At 40.3% G+C, this 24,064-nt stretch overlaps 1 protein-coding gene across 1 annotated transcript in view; it reads left to right on the top strand.

The window, feature by feature from the left end:
• The window catches only part of MYO16 (myosin XVI), a 435,293-nt gene that overhangs the window by 337,197 nt on the left and 74,032 nt on the right, over positions 1 to 24,064 (top strand). Inside the window, exons 30-32 of the mRNA XM_080660342.1 lie at positions 2,119 to 2,365; positions 4,537 to 4,808; positions 16,854 to 17,990. Coding sequence (XP_080516468.1) covers positions 2,119 to 2,365; positions 4,537 to 4,808; positions 16,854 to 17,990 — 1,656 coding nt within the window. The remainder of the gene's footprint in view (positions 1 to 2,118; positions 2,366 to 4,536; positions 4,809 to 16,853; positions 17,991 to 24,064) is intronic.

Genomic DNA, 24,064 nt, shown 5'->3' with positions numbered 1-24,064 from the left:
GTGAATGGGCCAATTTGAATTCTGCTTCTCTCTCCCAGTGTGCCCTTCACATGGTTAATACTTATTCTGCATTTTCTCTTTCTATAAATCTGGTTGTACCTTTTACTGTTTAATTTTCCCCCCTTTAGATTAGTGCAGCATGACTGTTTACAGTTAATTCAATACCACTGCATTCCAAAGTAACTAAACATTTAGTATTGCCATCGGAATAAAAGCCTTAAGCATTTTAGCTGCCTGCAGAGTGCTTGCCTCTGAAGCCGTAATTGTGGAAAGTTGTGTGCAGCTTTCCACCTTGTAATCAAGAAAAGGAATCAAGTGAATGTCAGAGATAACCCACACACTGTTCTTCAGTAGCCACGAACTATTTTAAAGCACTCAGTGTTTCACAGCCTATTTTTCCTCCCCTACAGACGAGAATAGAGTGATTTTGCTACACTCACTGGTTTTCCCTGAAAGTATGGACCTTCTTAAAATCCGAACAGTTCCTTCTAATCTTAGAAACTTAGAATTGGAAGGGATGGCATCCCAGAGTCAAAAGTACCCAATAGTAATCACTCCCCCTGCATCTGTCCACAGCATCCACAAGTAGGGAGGGCCATCTTGCTCTCATGAACTTGCTCAGAGACTGGAAGCAGAGTCCCTTTCTCAGGATGCAACCTGATCCATTTATACCTGTGCTCAGTGTTATACAAAGTTCTTCTTCACACTGATTGCAAGCATGCTACCTTGGCTTCCCTGTTGGTGATCTGCTCTCTGCAGAGCAACAGATCACGTGATGTCCGAGTGGTTGGATACTAAGGGAATGAGCTTGGCCTCATAACCAGAGACTTGAATCCTGGCTCTTCTATTCATTGGTTGTGTTTGCTTGGAAGAAGATACATTTAGCCCAGAATAAACATTTACTGACATATTCTAATCTTGTATTAAAAAGGGAAATCTAAATTCAGGAAATACTAAAGGCAAAAATCCTTAAGCTGAAGGAGGCTATGAACATATCTATATATATAAAAGCCCAGCAACCATATATATATATATATATATATATATATATATATATATATATATATATATATATAAAAGCCCAGCAACCAAATGGTGGAATAACTAGAAAGACCTGTCAACCATTTGCTATGACACACACTGACCACGAGGGGGCAGATGCTTAACACAGGAGCTGCCCCCAGGTGGTCAGCATGCTCTTACAGTGGGAGCATTGCTCAGCTGACCTGGATGAGCTGCGCTCGCACAGCAGGCCGATCCCCCCAGGCCATGTCCCCCACCAGTGCACGGATCCATGCACCAGGCCTCTACTTGTTTATAATAAGGTTTACACACTGTAATAAGGCCTCACTAACCTTCTCTTTCTTTGTCTACAGAATGGAGATAATGGAGTATTAATTATCATTGAATTGGGGCAGTGAGTGATCAAATGGTGTTCCAAACACATGGAAGTGCCTTTAAATAGTGCTCATTGTTTTTATTTCAAGTCTTACATGTCTGCTGAAATTAGCCATTTCAAAATGTGTTCACTCACTTGTTTCCCTAATTCTTACACATTTTTCTACCTCAGCTTCCCCAGAGAGCAGGAAGGGTGTCCTATATTTCTACACAATCTCTTCCTAGAGTCTTAAGTGCAGTGTTAGTTTTTCTGGGAGTTAAATCACAGTCCTATTAACAATATGTGCATGATGTTTTCAAAGATTGATTCCAGGAGCCTCATCATTTCTGTTATAATCTGATGTAATGAAGATAGTGTGTCTCAAAATGGTCCAGTTAGAGTCAACCCCCAAAATTCTCTGGGGTTTGAACCTTGTTCTTTTTCATTGTCTTTAGTCCAGTCTATCAATGTCTAGCCTCTCAAACAAACAAAATAAAAAGTGTGGGAGCCTTGCATGACCTCATTTAGTTTAAGGATTTGTGTCTCTAGCGTTATCACGACTGAATTTAGATATTTTTTAATGCAAGATTAGAATGTTTTAGTACATTTTATTTTGAATTAAATATCTTATTTTGTACTTGCTCAGATATAAATGTACTGTGACTTTTGTTTGTGTGGGTCTGGGTTTTTCCGCTGTTGCTTCTCTCCCTGACCCCTGATTGCGTTCTTTTATGGGGAAGTTATAAGAGGATTTCTGGCACGCCAGCGCTTGCTTCAGAAAAGAAGCATCAGACAGCAAGAGGTCACATCCATCAACAGCTTCCTGCAGATTACAGAGGACATGGGGCTGAAGACCTATGATGCCCTGGTCATTCAGAATGCTTCAGACATTGCCCGTGAGAATGACCGGCTCAGGAATGAAATGAATGCTACTTACCACAAAGAGAAGTTGGAGGCCAGAGGCAAGCAAGAGGAAGGAACCAAAAGGTAAAGGCAGACAGTGTGCAACTTTAATTATCTATGTAATTGATTCAGTGGAATCAAGAAAGTTCCGATAGCCCTTAATGCAAAGTTCAATCAAATATGACAGTAATTATGGGAACTGGCAAATATGCACCCATCCTTTATTTGAAACCTCATAAAAACCAATAGGATGCTTTTCCTCTGCATCCTTTTAATGAAATAAATGCTACATCTGTGAGTTTAATCCAACGAAGTAATTATTGCTTCACTTACAATGCTTGCATCAATCACTTCCCTTTCAAGCACAAAGTTTTAAGGCATCTGATATTCCTGTCTTAGCTGACTTCACATCTTTATACAAGTGCCATCTATATCAAAGTCTCACTCAGAGAAACTTCTGGAAATCTAACAAAAAAGAAATGGAGAAGCCACTCTCAAAACAAAAGTAGTGAAACCAATAAATGGTTGTATAGATATTTTCCTTAGTAAACCGTCTCATTTTCTTTGCCAATAAGGAATACTTTGGGGAGAGACTCTTATTTCAAAGTTCACTTTGGAGGCTGAAATAGAAATGTGGGGACCACCTGATCCTTCTCCACTTTATCACTTGTGCCTCTCCATGAAAGATGAGGACCCCTGTGGTTCATAGAACCCCTCCTTGGGAGGGCAGGCACGTGGGTCCCTCAGATCCTAATTCACTGTCAAGGAGATGCTTGTTTTTTCTTAGGAACTCGGTAATATCTAGTTATTTTTCTCACTAAGAAATGACTCCCCTTTGCCCTGACCGGTTTGGCTCAGTGGATAGAGCGTCGGCCTGCAGACTAAAGGGTCCCAGGTTCGATTCCGGTCAAGGGCATGTACTTTGGTTGCGGGCACATCCCCAGTAGGGGGTGTGCAGGAGGCAGCTGATCGATGTTTCTCTCTCATCGATCTTTCTAACTCTCTATCCCTCTCCCTTCCATTCTTTGAAAAATCAATATAATATATTTAAAAAAAAAAAAGAAATGACTCCCCTTTGCCTTGACTACCTTTGTCAAATGATTTTTTATTAAGGTGGAAATGGTGATGTGCCTCTCACTAGTTAGCTTAAAATATCTCAGTGATTAAAAACTGAAAAAAAAATCCCTTTGTATGGAAAACTATAATTAAACATTAGAGGGAAAACGAATTATCCACTGAGCGCCATGCTTTTATCTTCAGCTAGTACGTTTTCTACACGGGCCTCTGGCTCTGCCTTGTGGTGGATCCCAGCCCTGTTGGTGTGCTGCCATGCAAAGATATAATTATTAAAACAAATGCTCGGAGACTCCTTGTAAAAGGGATGCATTGGCATCTTGGTGCTACATGATTATATTGACATATGAAGCCAGAAGGAATTTTTTAAAAACCAGATAACTATTAATTTTATATGACTTCCAGAATAATGTTTGTTATTTTCTCTGCTGGAGCTAAACAGCCACCCCAATTTCTCAATTTGATTATGTGTTCATTTGCTTGGTATAAAATTAAGTGAAGAAGTATTTGTCTATTTGTTGTTGTTGTTGTTGTTGTTGTTGTTGTTGTTGTTGAATACCCGCAGTTTACTTGGCATTGGACAACCAGGGGGGATAACAGAAGAAAAATAATAATTCTACATTTAATTAATTGCCAACGAGGTTTAAATGGTTAGGAAAAAAGAGAGAAAAAAATGTAAATCTTTGATAGTTTTAAGTTTTGCAAGGGGAAGTGGTGATGAATTCCCAGCATTTGATGCATCAGTAACTCTCTATTAAGATGGGTTCTCCAGAAATTATCATTCAGATTAAAATTATATTTTTTTTTATTTGCTTAATAATCAGAGTGTGAAAAATTCATTCAGTGAATGCCTGGTAGAAAATGTAGCACTCCTTAAGAAGTGTTGCATTTGTGTGAGTTTATTTTGTTTTGTTTTTTGCTTTTGTTTTTTCAGTGATAATGATGAATCTCCAATGTGCTCATTTATCATCAAGCAGGGGCTGGAAGGATGGGGCAGCTTTCTCTGGGTGTGTGAGTTACCAGAGTGCTGCACAGGCATCCTTCAGCCTCAGCGGGGAAGGCTCTTCACCAAAAAGCCTTGGTTATGTCTGGTATGTCTGGTTGAGCAGGTTCATTGTTAACTTCTGAATATAATGCATCTGGTCCTCTACGGGTGCTGTTTGTGTTTTGTTCCCCTCAAGAACTGAAGACAGGAGTGGACCCAGGCATTTCCACTGCAGCTCCGTCCCAGTCCCCATGGCTGTGGACAGCCTGATGCAGTCCCTGGCTGGCTCCTCCACCCGGTCTCCTTCTCTGCACTCGGTGTTCAGCCTGGATGACAGCAGTGGCCTCCCATCACCACGGAAACAGCCTCCGCCCAAGCCAAAGAGGGACCCTGCCACGCGGCTGAGCGCCTCCTATGAGGCTGTGAGTGCCTGCCTGTGGGCCGCAGCCAAGGAATCATCGACTGAAGGTTAGCCACAGGGAAGGAGGAAACTGGCTTGTTGGGTTATTGATGCACTGACTTCCGGTTTTTGAGAGCCCCATGGCAGTATTGTTACCCTACTATATTTTTAATAGGAATAAATCCAATTGTTCACTTGCCAGCGGCTCTTTAATCATTAAATATAAATAGTCTGTATTCAAATCTCTAAGCCTCTTAGGAAAAAGCTACTTATATATCATTTCCTTAACTCCCATTCCCACTTCCACATGAATGAGGAGCTGAGCCTCAAATCAGAGCAATTTAGAACATTGGTCGCCAGTCCATGTGCATTTTTACTAATTTTAGCCTAAAAAAATGTATCAGGATTCCCTATTATCACAGTCCAACTAAAAATTGAGCTTTCTTTATTATGCAGTAAGTGAAATAACTCACACAGATGAGAGTCACGATATGGCAGAATTCAGTTAGTTAAACTTTTGGAACTAGATAATAAAAGTCTCTGCATTAGTGTTCTAGAATTATTTATACAAAATGGGAAAAGTCACACTTTATTCACAGTCAGCTATCTCATAGATGAGTTCATGTGACTTATTGCTTAATTATTAATTTTTAGAATTGGGAAAATTAGAGAAAGCGCTTCTTTGCAGAACATTTGTTAATTTCACAGATTTTCTTTATCACCTACTAAAAGTTAGATCCTATTCTAGGCTGGGGGATACACTGTCAATGAAACAAACAAAACCACTTTTCCCAGTGGATTTTTCATTCTAGTAGGGGAAGACAAATAGTAAATATAATAAACTAGCAAATCCATTGAGTATCTTAGAAGATGTTGCTGCAGAGAAAAATAAATATGGTAAGAGGTGATAGATAGTGTGTGGGGGTAGTCAAAATTCTAAATGAAATGGCTGTGCAGGTTTCATTACAAAATTATTATCTGAACATAAGATGGAACACAATTCCTTCCATAAATAAATGAACCAAAAAAAAGCACAGGGAAACCATAAGCTCATCTTTGGAAAAAGAAGGCTGACTCCAAGGAGCCGGTGGAAAGTCCATGGGCCAGAAGCCTGGAGCAATGAGTACACCCTAGTTATCTTCCAAGATGCTTTGTGTCGGTTGCTTTAAGAAAGAATAGATTTTTAGAAGAATTTTTAGTTTAAAAAATGTTGCTGTTGTATGTATGAGTCATGCTGCAATAATACTTAGATGGAGATGTAGGCGAAATTTATAACTTTGGGAGAAGAATCCAGGTATGTATCTTTAGTGTCATGGCAATAAGGACAACAGAAAGTGAAAATGACCTTAGGGAAATCCCCTGGAAGAGAGTCTTCAAGTGGGTATAGATGTGAACACAGGACCTCCCTGAAAATAAGGCATGCTCCTGCACACAAGCCAGAGGAGGCTTACCTTCTCAAGAAATCATGAAGCCACTCTGAGAAGGTAGACTAACTCACATTTCCACCATTATTACTTTGGGGCCTCTGTGTTGGACTTATGGTAAAGATTTCAAAAAGGTGAGATTGAAATATGAAGAAAGTTTTTTGGCATATTGAAATAGGAAGAATAGTATTTAACAGTCTAAGACGAATGAGATGGAGATGTAAAGACTCAAAATAGCATCAGGAATTGAAAAAAACAATACCAAACAAGGTTGAAAGTTACAGTGTATATAATATAAAGCCCCCTCCAAACTTGAATGCTGCAAACAAGCTCTATAAATTTGAATAAGTAGGTCTCAGAATAGCCGGTAAAGTCTAAAAATGCTTTCTCTTTGTGCACATACTAGGAGACCGATTGCCCTGAAGGTGAGATTTTAGAGCAGCCTTGGGCAAACTACAGCCCGCGGGCCGGATCAGGCTGTTCTATCCAGTTCTCTTGCTCTCCCCTCCGCTCCTTTACTTTGAATTTATATTAGTTCACACAAACACTCCATCCATGCTTTTGTTCCGGCCCTCCGGTCCAGTTTAAGAACCCATTGTGGCCCTCGAGTCAAAAAGTTTGCCCACCCCTGTTTTAGAGTAACCAAGGGCCAAGTAGTCACACTGTTGTGAAAGGAGACAAAAACATATATATTGAGGATAAAGTTGAGGTCTCTCATATGAGCAGCAAAAAAAAAATTGTCAATTAAGAAAAATTATTAAAAATCATGGGATAAAAAATATATAAAATAAAGTGACAGAAAACAAAGATGAATGAAGAAAATGCACAAAAGTCCACAATTGTAAAATTCTGAAACTCCTTACTACTGTAGGGAATCACAAGTCTCTCAGGATTTGCAGTATAAAATACATTATGTGATTCATTAGCCTCACAAGATTTTTATGTACAATTTACTTAGAAATTCATTTCAGCTCACATATGAGTAAGATGCTGGTAGGTGTCTCCCCCATAGGTCACACCGCAGTAAACTCACATACTGGAGGCGTGTAAAAGGGCTACTCCATAAATAAGTTCCTTTTTTCCTATCTATGATACTTACTCGTTTTCATAATTTATGATTCATAGTCCTGATGACTTTACCACCATCACCATATCTCCTATGGCTGCAGATGAATTCCTACATTTTAGAATATGCTCTAAATATATATTGAAGAATAAAAAAATTAACCTGTATGCGGCCAGTGATTGAGCTTATGCCTATGAACCAGGAGGTCATGGTTTGATTCTGGTCAGGGCACATGCCCTGGATGTGGGCTCAATCCCCAGTGTGGGGCATGCAGGAGGTAGCTGATCAATGATTCTTCCCATCATTGATGTCCTATCTCTCCCTCCCTCTCCCTTCCTCTCTGAAATCAATAAAAATTTTGTTGTTTTTTTTTTTTAAATTAACCTGCATGTTGGGATGAAGCTGGTGTGCTAGTTAGTTTTGTAGCATTAGGAGCCAGGGGCCATTAGAGGGGCTTCGTCACTCAGGCCATGGACTTCTAATCCATGATCACAAAGGTGGTGACACTCTTAGTAACAAACCCGCCATCAGCAGTGGCTCTGGTCCCATTTATGCCATTGTGACAGGAGCTCAAAGTATCCTATACAGTAGCCACTAATAACTGAGGCTATTTACATTTAAAGTAACGAAAATTAATACAATTTAAAATTCAGTTATTCAGTCATTCATCACAGTCTAAGTACTCAACAGCCACTGGTATGGAATTTCCCATCATCACACAAAGTTCTCAGAGAGCACTGATTCTAAGAGTTGCACGTCTTTACCACAGGGGCAGTACAGTCAGGCCTCACTTAATGTCGCCCATAGTTCTGTGACGTTAAGCAAAAGGAGGTATAATGAAACCAGTTTTACAATAGGCTAATGGATATAAAACAAGAATTAGGTTTCTGTGGCATCTCATCAACTATCGAAACCATGCTGTATGGAATGCCATTCTTTGAGTACCTGCTGTACTGTGTTTTTTGCACCTAGTAAGATGTCACAATTTTATCCTTCTGCAAAAGTTAAGAAAATCTGATCACTACTTAAAATGCTCTATGAACCCTGGTTTCATAAGAACAGGGACCACGACTGAGGTCAGTCAGTTCATTATCTGAGCCATTCCTGAGGGCCTATTAAAAATAAGTTCAAGTTCTTTTCTTTTACAAATAAAGCTGCTAATCAATTCAGAAGGTTATAGAATGAATGGAGATCTGATTGGAGAATGAAGAGGAAAAATCTTAGAGAAACCAATAATTAGTTATATTAAAGTCTTAATCTTTGTGACCAGTCTTGATCTTATTAACACATGACTTTCCTATAGGATTTTATGCAATAACAAGTGGCCATAAAGAGGGGCAGGTGAGAGAGCTCATTTTTTTTACTACCTTTGTACCTGAGAATCTTGAAACACTTTTACGGGCCAGTAAATTTTAATGCTTGTTTGCAAACTATTAACAAGCTAGAGCCAACTATTTGAAAGTACTGTTTTTAAAAAATCTGGGGTTGGTCTTTGCAAACAGTGACTAAGAAAAGGAAACTAGGGGCCTGGCTTCACTTTCTCTTTGCTAGGGGGCTCCCAGTTCCATTACTTTCTGTAGAGAAGAGTTGATTCTCTAAATCCAAAGTCCATGCTTTCTCCCAAACACAGTGATGACTAGATGATGAAATGGTAAAAGAACGGATTTTATTGGGCAAATGTAGCCTCCATCATTTTACTCTCTGTGGTAGGACCTCCACAGCCACCTTCCCTGCAGACTCCAGCAGCCCATTCCTTATAAATTATACATTGAGGAATCATTTTTTTTTCATTGCCATACAACTCCATTCTCAACAAAATGCTGTTTATAATGTATAGATACAAGAGTGGTTCAGCTGTGGGGCTTCATTTGTAAATAATGTTCTGTTCCTTTTCTTTTTGACTGTCTTATTTATATCTTTATTCTAGACAGCACTTGCCACATGGTAGGCACTCAATAAATACTTAACTGAACGAATACATGAATGTTATAGAAATATATTTCTTTGTGCTGCTTTCATTAAAGCAGAATTAGATTTCTATCAATAAATCAAAATGAGAACAATTTGGCAAGGTTCAAAATGTCCCCTGGAAATTTGTTGGATTTGGTTTGTCAACATATTTTTTAGCAGATGTCCCTTTATAATTTTTTTTTCTATTACCCGAAATTTGACAGAAATTAGGTCTTCTGTGAACACTGTCCCGAGAATGCATTACTGGACATAACAGGAGAACATGACTGCATGTTTTACAATTTATGATGCATTTTCACATTCAACACGTATTAACTAAGTGTATTTCATGAGTTTGGCTCTTCCCTGAAGAGGCCAGTGGGGATGATAAATGGGTAAACAAATTATGAGATAAGCAGCGTAATAGCAAAGAGAACAGGATGGTATGGGACAGAGCAAATGGGGCTAATCTTGGCTGGGAAATGGGGAAGGATCTGGAAGGACATTTAAGTGGCATTATGCCTGTAGAATGCGGTCCAATGGGTAAAGATGGGATGAGAACAAGGAGAACAAGGGCTCCACACACACACACACACACACACACACACACACACACACACACAAAGTGATGTAACAAGGTTGGAATACATCAGCTCAGTAGGAGCTCTTTTTGTCCAATGGGTAGCTGGTTGTAAGTTGATATCACTTTCACTCATGTATGCAGTGGGCCACCAGGCATTTATTTAGGCATCCTTGGTGTCCTATGCTAGGCACTAAGTATGCTCTGAAACTAGGCAGAATCACACTGGAAGAATTGGAATACAATGGCTACATACACACGAGATACACATGTTTTCTGGTTGAACAAGCCCCTCATTCCTTTTTTCTCATAGATTAATTATGTAGGTATCTTGTTCTCAATGAGAATGGGGCCAAATAGCCTGTGTCCTGGAGCAAATGGTGTTTTAAGTCACCCAACATGCCTTAACAACAAAGCCAAAGGGAAAATATTTTGTACAAGAACATTTTTATCTCTTAACATAACTTAAAATGACACAAGTCCCTAGATCATCGCACAGTCACTCAGATAAGAGTCAAGTGTATGAAATGGTGAGACAGCTTGAGAATATGGGGTTTAACCCTTAAGTTACTGTTTGAACAGTAAGACTTGCCCTAAAGATGATCTATGACTATGAAATGTCTACCTGATATCTTATTGACATTTTACTCACAAATCTTAGGGCTAAAACATACTGTTAAGAAAACTCTTAATGTAAACCCATTTATAATGGCCCTCAAATTTGTATTTGCAAATGAGCTATTAGTATGCTCTTGGGTGGACACACACACACATACACACACACACACACACACAAAGAAATGGCCATAAACCAAATTATTCCTTAATTCTGTAACCTTGGTGTTCTAATTTTAATTTGTGAAGTACTAAGCTTTCAAGTCCCCACCCCCACGGATTATAACTTAGTGATTATGGAATATGACAGGAACTGTGCTATCTACATCCTCACAAAGCACCTCAGGTGACTTGATATCGCTGAACCCCAGGTCATATTCAAAGAAACCCTGTTCTATCAATCATGATTAATTTCTGGTTCTGTAGTAATAAGATAATGATGATAACAGCCAACACTTACTTAGTGTTTATAATGTGCTGGGCATTATGCTACGTATCTTCAATCTTTAGAACTACTCATTGGAATGGGATATCATTGTGACCCATCTATGGATGAGGACACTGAGTCAGGGTGCAGTGGTGTAGCCTGTCACATGTCACTTATCCAAGGCAGTCATATCCTAGAGGCCAGGCTCTTGACTGCCTCCTAACAAAATATACTACTTTATTTATAATAGTTTAATTTTAAAAAGAAAGCTTTTCTCTGCATCTCGAGAAAACCTTGAGGGAATATCATATCAGTTATCTATTGTTGCTTAACTACTCATCCCAAACTTGGTGATTTAAATCAAGCACGGTTACTTTAGTACTATTTCTCAGGTTCTGGGTGTAAACTAGGCTCATCTGGGTGGCTCTTACTTGAGGTCCTTCATAAAGCTGCACATGCTGGCTGGAGTCCTCTGAAAGCTGGGACCTCACATGTCTGCTACCGCAGCTGCCTGGGGGCTAGGGCTGCTAGGGCACCTGTATCTCTAGGTGGTCTCTCCATGTGGTTTGTGCAGCATGGCAGCTCAGGGTAGCTGGACTTCCTGGAGAATCAATTATTCAAAGGCACAGCTCCAGGAAAGAGAGCACCTGCTATGAGCCAGCCTTGGGAGTCATGCAGCATCACCTCCACCACAGTCCATGCGTCAGGCAGTCCCACAGGCACATGCAGGCTTAGGGAGGAGAAAGAGATTCCAGCTCTTCATAGGACTGGACACACTATGTATTGTGGCCAATTTTTGGAAAACACAAATTGCCTTATCCACCCCCGGGACAAAACAGTTCATATCCTTTTCACATACAAGATGCACTTTCCTTCTTTCCCCCCCCCCCCACAATTGCCCCAAAGCCTCATCCCATCACCACACCAAGCACAGGTACAATGCCCAGATCTCATCATCTAAATCAGATTCAAGTATCCTGGCTGCTCGGGTAAGGCTCTTTAGGTGGATAGCTCCTCCAGTATTGAACCTATGTATCTGAAGACCAGTGACCTATTCTCCACACAGCTAACATGCACTGGAGGGACAGGTCCAGGATGTTTCTGTTTAAAAAGGGAAAGTTGGGAGGCACACAGCAGGCTCTTTCACAGAACAGTTCTGCACAATACCTGGGCACACACTGCCTGTGCCCTGATTAGGATTTTATCCTAGTGCCTAGAAATGATTTTCCATGGGTCATAGGTCTATGCTTTGGACTCCTGGCTCACCTATAAATTTTAATTCCTAATCCACAAGATGTGACATGTTTAGGGCTGATAGTTTTCTCAGCCTGCTTTCTGCTTATAAAATGTTGAGGCACCAGAGCCTCCTCATTCTGTATTAAGTCTTCTCCTTTCAATGCAAGATGATCCAATTCCTTTAAAAGCTTTGTGAGTTTCCTGTGAATTTATAATCTACTGCATTATTCAAAAACCACATCCACAAGTCTCTCAGATAATTATCTTCTTTACTTTGGGCTCTCTGCAAGACTTCTGTGCTGCAATACACTTATGATTCTTAGAAGTCCTGTGGTTTTGCTCCTTTGAACAGATCCATGAAGCATCACCTTAAATCTTCCTGACGTCTTATTAAAGGGTTTCATAGCCATGATCTTGGCTCCATCTTTAGATCACATTTTCCTGAAAATGCCCCAGATTTCATCTCTTCTTGAAAGTCATTTCTTAACTTGAGAATTATTTGCCATCAGGACAGCCTGGCAGTGAGAAACATTTATTTTCAAACATAGGAAGTTCAGGATCCTTTACAGTTAGTTAATAGGTCTTTCTTTAGCTTATCTCTTTACTCTCACATTTTACTATAGGCAGCTAGAAGAATCCAGGAAGCAGTTTTTACACCCTACCTGAAAACCTCCTTAGCTACATCATTCAGTTCCCTAAGTGCGTTTTTCCACAATGGCACAAGAAGGCTCATGTTTCCTCCAGCTTCCAGCATCTTCCTCACCTCCTTTTAAGAGCTTTCTTGAGGATCAACAAGCTTCTGCTAACATTGTCTTCAAGACCCCTCCAACTTCCCAAAGCTACTGCCACCCTTTTAAAACTTTATTTATAGTAGCACTCCACTTTCAGGTACCAATATCTGTGTTAGTTGCCTACTGCTGTGTAACAAAACACTCCAAAATTTAGTGACTTAAAATAACATTTGTATCATTTTTTCTCTCTTACAGTTCCAGTAGTAATTGTCTGGGCTCAGCTAACCAGTGATTACACAGGATCTCTTACAGCAGTAGTGAGAGTTTGGGGCTGGAATCATCCAAAGACTCAATTATTAGATTTCTGGTGTCTGGGCTGGGGAAACACAGATAGCTGAGAGCTGAAGCAAATGGAGTCTTCCTCATTACTCTCACCTCCATGTGGTCTCTCTACCTGTTCTCTAGAGCATGTGTAAACAGTCTCCTCACATAGAGATCGGGGCCATCAAGATATGTATTCCAGACAGCAAGAGCCAAGCAGAACCATACTACCTGTGATCCAGCCACAGAAAGCAGGCAGCAGCCCATTCCCCATATTTTATTTGTCAAGGGCAATCACGGAGGCCCTCCCAGTTTCAGGGTTCTGAAGAGCATGGGGGACTGGAAATATTGTTGAAGCCAGTTTTGGAAAATACAACCTGCCACAAATCCTTTAAATTATTTAAATCTTCAGAACAACTCTATAATAGCAATGCGAAAATTTTGTTTGGTTCATTAGCTTTCTAGGAGAAGCTTATGTTTTAGTATGGTGAAAGCCTTTAGAATAATGCTTATTAATTACAGAATTGAGCATTTTGGGCATTCTCTGCTTTTAAAAGTTGGCTGCTTTTGGGAACTGTGTATAATAACACTGGCTCACAAAGATGTCCATTGAGTTAGAAAATTAGCTTTGTTCTTTTCCATTCTCATTTGGATGTCTTCCGTTTGTTTCATGTTTCCAGTGTGCCAAAATATGAGCAAACACTTACATACAATATCTATTTTATGCCTCTGAGATAATTACTGATCATTTTATGCATGACTATACTGAAGCTTAGAGAGCTTTGCCTAAAACCTCTTTTAATATTATCATTTGCACCATTGGTACACAATTCTGTGACTCCTTTCATGGCCTGCTGTTTTTCATTTTCATAAATTATGTCATGTTCTAACATGCTAAAGAATTTATTCATTTGTTTAACTTATTTTTTTGTTGTCTGACACCTTCCACTAGGACAGAGGAAGGTAGGGAAATTTCTCTCTGTAATCACTAATGTGTTTCAGTAAATACTAGTCAAATGTATGACTCAACGAACAACTGCATGAATGAATGGTCCTGCTGAGATTTGAAATCCAGATTTGACTGGAAACCTTTAAACATTTTTTTTTTAATTATGGGATTTTTTTAACCTTTTTTTTAAATTGAATTTATTAGGGTGATATTGGATAATAAAATTATATAGGTTTCGGGTGTACAATTCTATAACACATCATTTATTCATCGTATTTAGTGTTCACCACCCCAAGTCAAGTTTTCTTTCATCATTATTTATCCTCCTTTACAAATTTTAGCTCCCCACAACTCCCTTTCCCACTGGTAATCACCTTACTGTTTTCTGTGTCTATTAGGTTATTGTTTTGGGTTGTTATTGTTGATTTCTGCTTAATCCCTTCACCTTTTCCACCCAGGCCTCAAACTTCCCTCCCTTCTGACAGCTATCAGTCTATTATCTGATTCTATGAGTCTGTTTCTATTTTGTTTGTTAGTTTATCTTATTCATTAGATTCCACATATAGGTGAAATCATATGGTACTTGTTTTTCTCTAGCTGTCTTCTTTCACTTAGCATAATACCTTTCAGGTCCATCCATGCTGTTGCAAAAAGATTTCCCTAATTTTTATGGCCAAGTAGTATTTTCTTTTTTTTGTATATGTATCACAGATTTTTTATCCACTCATCTACTGATGGGCACTTGGGCTGCTTTCAAATCTTGGCTATTGTAAATAACACTTCAGTGAACTTAGAGGTACATATGTTCTTTTGAATTAGTGTTTCGGGTTTCTTTGGATAAATTCCCAGAAGTGGAAGCGCTAGATCATAAGGCAGTTTCATTTTTAATTTTTTGAAGTAACTCCATACTGCTTTCCCCAAGGGTTAATACCCAAAATTTACTAAAACCTTATAAAAGTCAACACGAAAAAAAAATCTAATTTAAAAATGGACAAAGAACCTGAATAGACACTTCTCCATAGAGGATATACAGATGGCCAATAGACATGAAAAGATGTTCATCAAAGAAATAAAAATTAAAATCACAATGAGATATCCCCTCATATTTGTCAGAATGGCTATTATCAGTAAATTAACAAACAGAAAGCATTGGTGAGGATTTGGAGAAAACAGAACTCTGGTGAACTGTTGGTGGGAATGCAGATTGGTGCAGCCACTGTGGAAAGTAGTATGGAGTTAACTCAAGAAATTAAAATTGGAACTGCATTATGACCCAGCGATTCCACTTCTGGGAATATATCCAAAGAAACCTGAAACACTAATTTGAAAGAATATATGTACCTTATGTTCATTGCAGTGTTACTTACAATAGCCAACATTTTAAAGCAGCCCAAGTGCCCATCAGTAGATGAGTGGATAAAAAGCTCTGGTACATTTACACAATAGAATACTATTCAGTCATAAAAAAGCCTTTAATCTCCTCCAACCTGGGGACATTTACTGATGTCATATGTGCTGTCATAGTGAGAGAAAAATCTGCCTGCCTTAAATAACTCAAGAACTCAGAAAAGTTAGATATGTTTCTATCAGTAATTCTCACAGTAAAATGCCAAATTAGTAACATAGTTTAAGATTTTTGAGTTTTCATATTTCAGTAAAACAATGTAATTTCCTAAAATTAACATCTGTTTTCAGAGAAATTTTGTTTATTTAATAAATATCTATTATAATTTATAATAAACTATATTAGAAAATAAATCTTGTAATTTTTTAAACTTAAATTTCAATAAATGTTTTAAAATCATATCTAAATAGTTTTTCTGCCTCTTTTAAAATTAGTTGTTACTAATATTATGCAGATTTGTTTTTCTAAATTGTTCAACTTCAGAAATTTCCACTTTAGAAGTTCATAGTTTTATATATAATTAATTACATATAATTGATATGAGAAAAAAAAAAGAGAGGAAGGGAGAGAGAGAGGAAGAAACATCAATTTGTTTTCCTTTCATTTGGTAATTCTTGTATGTGCCCTGACCAAGGATCAGCCTGAAACCTTGGTGTATCGGTAATGACTGCTCTAACCAACTGAGCTACCTAGCCAGGGCTAGAAGTTCTTAGTCTTAATTTTCCTGTTAAATATGTGTTTCTGTTAAGGATTCAAATATGCTGATTATTTATACAATTCACCCTTGGCATCATTTTAATAACAAAGTTCTTTAACGAAATAATCATCTCTTTATGCATGTAGGCGTTTTGTTTTGTTCATTTCATACCCTTTAAATAATCAAGCTTACTCATTTCCTACAAAAAGCATCCATTTACCACAGACTAGCTAATTTGCTTGTTCTCCCTAGATTTCCATTTTCTCAACTCTAAAGCCCCAGGGACCAGTTCAGCCTGTTCTCATGTCACACCTTTATCAGACCCTGAAAATAAGGTGTGGGTGGGTTCTAGCAGCTGCTCTGAAATGTGTTCCCCTGCTGCATGGCTGTATCCCTGGGCACTTCTGGTTTTCAGGTGGCTGATAATCCCTGGACCCCTTATGGTCCACCTAATGCTTCCTTCATGGTGGAAGTTATCCTGCATCTCTGAGATCAAAACTCCCTTTCTATTGGCAGTCTTGAGAAGTGTTGGCTGAGCTAGGATCATGGGGGGAGGTGTGGTTGACGGAAAGGGAGATGCAGGCCTTTGTCTTGATCCTTGGGGACTTGCAGGAGCCCAGTGGGCAAGGGCAGCCCCCGCCAGCCCCAGTCCTGTGCTGGTTTGGCCCTGCAGTCTTGCTAAAACCTCCCATGTTTGTGTATCTGCCTTCAGTTCTCACCCGGCCCAGACCGCACAGTGATGACTACAGCACCATGAAGAAGATTCCTCCTCGGAAGCCAAAACGAAGTCCCCACACCAAGCTCAGTGGCTCCTCAGAGGAAATCTCAGGCGCCAGGCCTGGGGCAGTGGGAGTCCCAGGCACGCGGAACAGAGCAGGGGGCCCACAGTGCGCCCTGGGGGCCATGCTGGCAGTCCCCGCGCCTCCTGCGACCCCCGTGCACTCTGAGACCGAGACAGAGCCTGAGTTGGAGCCCGTCTACATCGAGATGGTGGGCCATGCGGGCAGCCCCGACCAGGGGGAAGCGGTGTATGAAGAGATGAAGTACTTCGCGCCCCCAGAGGACTGGGGCAGCCAGGTGGCAGGCGCCTGGGCATCAGTGTCACTCCCGTTACTGTGTGAACGTCCAAGCCCCATCACCTTGGAAGATAGAGAAACTAGCTGCCAGACACCAGGGCCCTGCAAAGACACTTGCGACATCCCAGCCCCCTTCCCCAACCTGCTCCCTCACCGGCCCCCACTCCTGGTGTTCCCCCCAACCCCTGTCACCTGCTCCCCAGCGTCGGATGAATCACCTTTGACGCCCCTAGAGGTGAAAAAGCTGCCAGTCCTGGAAACCAACCTCAAGTACCCTGTGCAGTCGGAAGGCTCCAGTCCTCTGTCGCCACAGTATTCCAAAAGCCAAAAATGGGATGGTGACAGGCCCTCGTCCCCCGGCCTACCTGTATTTAACGGGTCTCACAAAGTCTCTCCACCTCCCACGCCACCGCCTCCTCCTGCGCCGCCTGCTGCTGCCCACCGCCACTTCACCTTCCCACCCGAGGCGGGCGTGGTGCACACCGGAAAGGCAGCCACAAACCCAGATCTGCCCAAAGGGCAGCAAAAGCCAAACTCTGCTCCTGCAGCGGGCCCATGCAGCACTTTCTCCAAGGCTCCTCATTCCCCCGGGAAGGCAGCAGCTAGAGCGGACCATAGGAAGGCCAACTCCAACGCCTCCTCTCCAGTCCCCTACAGCCCGCCGAACTCCAGACCTCTCAGCAGCCCGCTGGACGAGCTAACCAGCCTCTTTAACTCGGGAAGGAGCGTACTTCGGAAGTCTGCAGCGGGAAGAAAAATCCGGGAACCTGAAGGTATGCAGATAGCAGCATATCCCTTTTTTGCTCATTGAGATGGATGATGGATGGATGGATGGATGCATGGATGGATGGACAGAAGGATGTTGGAGGATGTAGATGTACAGGTAAACACATATAGATATATACATAATTTAAATAATGCTTGAGGTGATTATGGAAGTCATTCAGAGAGAAGTTTTATGCAACCAATATGGCCAAATAGGCAAGTATGAATATTTCCATTTTTCAGATGAAGTCTCATGATATAAAAATACATAGCATTAAAACTGGATTCAGTAAATTCTTATGAGTTGATATGTGTTAGAGCAAGGTTCAATTTTAGCTACTGATTATTTTTCCCCTCTAACAATACTTCTTTGGACCATGGAATCGGTATTTTTGTAACATTATACATTGTCAATTCCCATTTGATTTACATTTTAGTATTGACTCCTGTCTGTCCTTCTGTCTTGCTGTCCGTCTCACTTCCACTCCTGGTTTCTGGGATGATTACCTATTCAGTTACTATCTTAAATACGATATTGCTCACATTTATATTGTTTTGTATGAATGACTTTCTTCTGCTCATATTCCACCTGAGGAACATTTAACTTGGTTCTACTAAATCTGTGTCTTCTCAGCCTAAGGCTTGGTTTGCACTGACAGTCCACTCAAGTGTGCTCAGTGCCATGATGTTGCAGCCTGAATATGTGCCTGTGTGTGTGTAAATATATATATATATATATATATATATATATATATATATATATAGTGTTCATAAAAGCAAAATGTAACTAACAACAACAGAAAAAGCCTATTGTAAGTAACTACATGTTACTTCATTCAGATGAAGTTGCCTTTATGTGCCAAAGGTTTCATTTTGGCAGATTCTATAAGGGGGGTGGGGGGACATTAACCAAGGAATTTATATACATACTAGAGGACCGGTGCATGGGGGTGTGTGTCCCTCAGCCAAGCCTGCACCCTCTCCAATCTGGGATCCCTCGAGGGATATCCGACTGCCTGTTTAGGCCCACCGGGATCGGACATAAACAGGCAGTAGGACATCCCTCTCACAATCCAGGACTTTTGGCTCCCAACCACTCACCTGCCTGCCAGCCTGATCACCTCCTAACCACTCCCCTGCCAGCCTGATCAATGCCTAACTGCTCCTCTGCCGGCCCGATTGCCTGTAACTGCCCTCCCCCACAGGCCTGGTTACCCCTAACTGCCCTCCCCTGCCGGCCTGGTCAACCCTAACTGTCCACCCCTGCAGACTTGGTTGCCCCCAACTGCCCTCCCCTGCTGGCCTGGTCACCTCTAACTGCCCTCCCTTGCCAGCCTGGATACCCCTAACTGCCCTCCCCTGCTGGCCTGGTCACTCCCAACTGCCCTCCCCTGCAGGCATGGTCACACCCAACTGCCCTCCCCTGCTGGCCCAGTAACCCTTAACTTCCCTCCCTTGCCAGCCTGATCGCCTAACTGACCTCCCCTACCAGCCCGATTGCCCCTAACTGCCCTCCCTTGCCTGCCCGGTCGCCCCTAACTGCTCTCCCCTGCTGGCCTGGTTGCCCCTAACTGCCCTCCCCTGCAGGCCTGGTCCCCCCCAACTGCCCTCCCCTGCAGGCCTGGGTCCCCCCCCCCCAACTGTCCTCCCCTGCAGGCCTGGTCCCTCCCAACTGCCCTCCCCTGCTGGCCATCTTGTGGTGGCTATCTTGTGTCCACATGGGGGCAGTCATCTTTGACCACATGGGGGCAGCCATATTGTGTGTTGGAGTGATGGTCAATCTGCATATTACTCTTTTATTAGATAGGATTAGATAGGATAGAGGCCTGGTGCACGGGTGGGGGCCAGCTGGTTTGCCCTGAAGGGTGTCCCGGATCAGGGTAGAGGTTCTCTTGGGGCATGGGGTGGCCTGGGTGAGGGGCCTGTGGTGGTTTGCAGGCTGGCCACTCCCCCTGGCAACCCAAGCTGAGGCCCTGGTATCTTGGATTTATTTATCTTCTATAATTGAAACTTTGTAGCCTTAATCGGAGGCCAAGGCAGGCCAGGGCTACAGAAGTTTGGCTTCCTCTATCGCAGGGGGCAACTCAAGCCTCCTGCTATCTCCAGCTCTGTGGCTGCTGCCATTTTTGTTGGGATTTATTTATCTTCTATAATTGAAACTTTGTAGCTTTAATCGGAGGCCTGAGCCAGCCAGGGTATGTGGAAAGCTTGGCTTCCTCCATTGCCGGGGAAAGCCAAGCCTCCTGCTCTGTCTGTGGCCGCAGCCATTTTGGTTGGGTTAATTTGCATACTCGCTCCTGATTGGCTTGTGGGCATGGCTTGTGGGTGTAGCAGGGGTATGGTTAATTTGCATATTACTCTTTTATTAGATAGGATATGTATAACCCATGGACACAGACAATAGTGTAGTGAAGACCTGGGGGTGGGGTGGGAGTAAGTTAGAGGAGGTCAATGGGGGAAAAAAAGAGGATATCTGTAATTTTTTCAGCAATGAAGATAATTTTTTATAATCCCAGATATAAAATGTGAAAATATTTAAACTTCTCTATCATATTACTTTTTTAAGATTCAAAATAAATCTAAGCTCCTGTTGAGGAGTGGGGGGAAGAATGTAGTCATCTTTCAAATAAAATCATTGTTAGATTTTTATAGAAATCCAAAATATTTCCCAATGTTCCATATTTTGGGAGAAAATTGCATAAATATACATCATCTTTTCTTTTTTTGAAAATATATTTTTATTGATTTCAGAGAGGAAAGGAGAGGAAGAGAGATAGAAACATCAATGATGAGAGAGAATCATTGATGGGCTGCCCCCTGCATGCCCCACACTTGGGATCCAGCCTACAACCTGGGCTTGTGCCCTGACCAGGAATGAACCATGACCTCCTGGTTCATAGGTCCATGCTCAACCACTGAGCCTTGCCGGCTGGGCTACAGCATCTTTTCTTCAAAGAAACTGTAGCAGGTCCCTTGAGTTATGATGCTGTAACCTGTGGTAGATGGCAACTATTAACATCCTTACTTTACAGAAATGGAAAACTTCCAGGTGAAGAGGCTAAATACCTTCCTTAGGGTTATGTGGTAAAATTGGAAGAAAAATTTTGACTTATGTTATAAAATTTAAGTATACATTAGCCTGCTATTTCTCCTAAAGAAAATACATAAATGTTAGCTTACATTATTTAATTAGGAAAATTACGTTAGTTACAAAAGCTCTAGAAAATTGAGAAAGCAATCTGAATAAGTGAAAAGTAGGTCAAGGCTAAGAACACTTAGCAAATGAATGAATAACCTACTTCCTATTTATTCTTCAGACAAGCTAATTGTTTGTTTAGCTAACAATTTGTTCTTAATTATAGGCCATTAATAAATGAAATTGTCCTTGTAAATAGGAGAATATTTGAATTTCACAAGTCATATGTTTCATTCCAGAGAACAAAATGGAATCTAAGAGTAAAGCATTAAATGAACAAATTAGCATTTGCTTTTAGAACTAAAAGTTTATTAAAACCTCATAAACCTCATTTTACTATAGATGGGACTTGGGTGAATTCTTCTTGGCTCTATTTAAGAAAGAGAAGTTAATGCATTTCTAGACAGGCCTCATCACTTGGAAAACACTATGTCTAGGATTTAGAGCCTCGTGAGAATTACAGTGAGGCCTCTGGGCATGGTGCATGAATTTGTTGATTGTACTTTCCTATGGTGGCCACTAACCAGTATTTTCGAACACACATTAAAACCTCAGGTACAACATTGTTAGTTCAACTCTAAAATTATAAAACATCTATTTTTCTACTGTGGGCTTTTACAAAACACTTTTTAATTTGAAAAAAGATTCCTTTGAGCCACTTAGGACTTTCTCATAAATATATGAATTAGCAACTCCTGTCCCAGCACAGTAGCTATAATGACAGAAAACTTAGCAATGTGAGACTGGGTCATCCTCACACATCAGATCATGGGAGTTCCAACTATACAGTTGAGAACTGTGTGATTCTTGATGGGCTCTGATGTGGGACATAAGTTTACAAGATTTTGTGTGTGTGTGTGTGTGTGTGTGTGTGTGTGTGTGTGTGTTTAAAGAATGTAAAGGAGGCTAAAGATAAGATGTAGATGAAAAAAAAAGTCTTAATGCTGGAGCTAATCACTGGAGCTGCTTATATGATTATTAAGGTTTACATAATTGGATCCTTAAGTCAGTAATCCATTCTCTTCTGAATGAATTGAATGGCTGTTATTAATGACTAACGGTAGTCGTGGGACTTCTTCCCTTTAAGGTTTTAAATCTTCTACTTTACCTGCTTTATATTTAAAGATATTCTTATTTTCATCTGAAATAGCTTTCTTACCAAATCACCCAGTGGGTGGCTAATTCACCCTCAAGGCACCTAAATTAATTACAGCTCATTTCTTATACAGTTGTGATATGGGGAAATCTTTTTTGCAAATTTTGAAGAAAGGTTCAAAATCCCCTCACGTCTTTGGAAAGTGACCTTGAGGAAATTGAACTGCTCATTATTATCCTGCTATAGGTATTTCTAGTTAAAACATAAAATACAATGAGCTGTGTATAAGAAATTAGGTCCTTTGGTGTGTAATTCTGCTTCATCAGTACTTCATAAACTTGAACGCAATGTTTCATAAATATTATGTTCCTTAAAACAGTTCATTTTCTATAGACGCTTAGATATTCCATTTAAGCCGTAGAGAACCACACTACATCTAAGAATCCAGGATGAAAAAAAAAAAAAAAGATAAGAATCCAGGATGCACCTATAGACGAAATGTGACTGTGCAGATGACAGATGTGACTGCAGCCTGAGAGGAAAGATGTGAGCAGCAAGGAGCTGCAGTGCTCACTATCCCCAGGCCTTGTTTTAATAACCTGTTTCATTCTCACAAGACTAAAGATACCTGCTGCTGTTATCTCCATTTTACAGATGGGAAAACTAAGTCACAAAGAGATTAATTTACTTCCTCAAAGTCACCATGCTCATAAAAGACAGAGAATGACTTGGACACAGTAATTCTGTCCCCGGTGGACAGAATTCTCTTAGATACATACACAAGGGTGCCTAGGACTAGACTGTAGAGGGGAAAAAACAACCAAGAATAAGGTTTTAAAATTCATATTTGCTCACCTAAGGTGCAGTAAGTTAAGAGTCATCCAATTTAGATGGAGAAAACTGTTCCACAAACGCAAATATGCCAAATATGTACTTTACAGCTCATGGGTGTACATATACCATTTTGAAATACCATATGGGAGCCACTTGGCCCTTAAAATTAAGAATGACTAAATGTTTAATTGTCTATGCCTTTCTAGATACAATTATTCCATATATTCACAAAATGTTTTCCATATATAATATGGCGAATATTATCATGCTAATTATTTCTAGTTGCCTAGTTTCAAATACTATGAGAGCTGATTTAAGTGCAAGGGAAGATTCATTGTCTTGCTTAGGCCACTAGGGTGCTCTATTGCTCCAAATGGCATTACATCGTGTAGTTGCATGTATCTAGAACATGAAATAAAAGAAGCATGTTATTCTCCACTCATTGAAAGCAATCAAGGTGATAGAATATTGACAAAAATGCAGCACACCTCAGGAATCTGGAGAAGTAAGTGGAGGAGAGCCAGGCTGAATTAAGGAAAAATCTGATTTACAGAATATATGTATTTTTTAATTGTCTCATTGCTTTATGATACTGTGCATCCTTAGTTTATAAGATATAGATAGGTAATTAAAATGATTTCAACAAAAATAACGTATAATGTTTCTTTGCATTTAGTAGCTGGTTATTAAGTACTTAGTGAAAAATTTAGTTAAAAACAGCAATTTGACATATAAATATATTTGATAGATTTAGCCCTTTTGGCATTTTTACTTAAGAATTACTTAAGATAAGTGGAAATTACTGTTAATTTCCAAATATTTTATTTTATTGCATAAACATTTTGAATTAGAATGGAGGTTTTAAGTCAGAGTATTATATAAACAATTTTTTTTTTTACAATATGTTATTTTCATTCTGCAGGGCCATTTGTTTAACAAGGAATTCTTTTTAAAGT

The sequence above is a fragment of the Plecotus auritus genome (assembly GCF_963455305.1).
Source record: "Plecotus auritus genome assembly, chromosome: 3".
Taxonomy (NCBI): domain Eukaryota; kingdom Metazoa; phylum Chordata; class Mammalia; order Chiroptera; family Vespertilionidae; genus Plecotus; species Plecotus auritus.
Note: the sequence above shows the minus strand (reverse complement) of the source record. Positions and strands in the feature narration are given on the sequence as shown.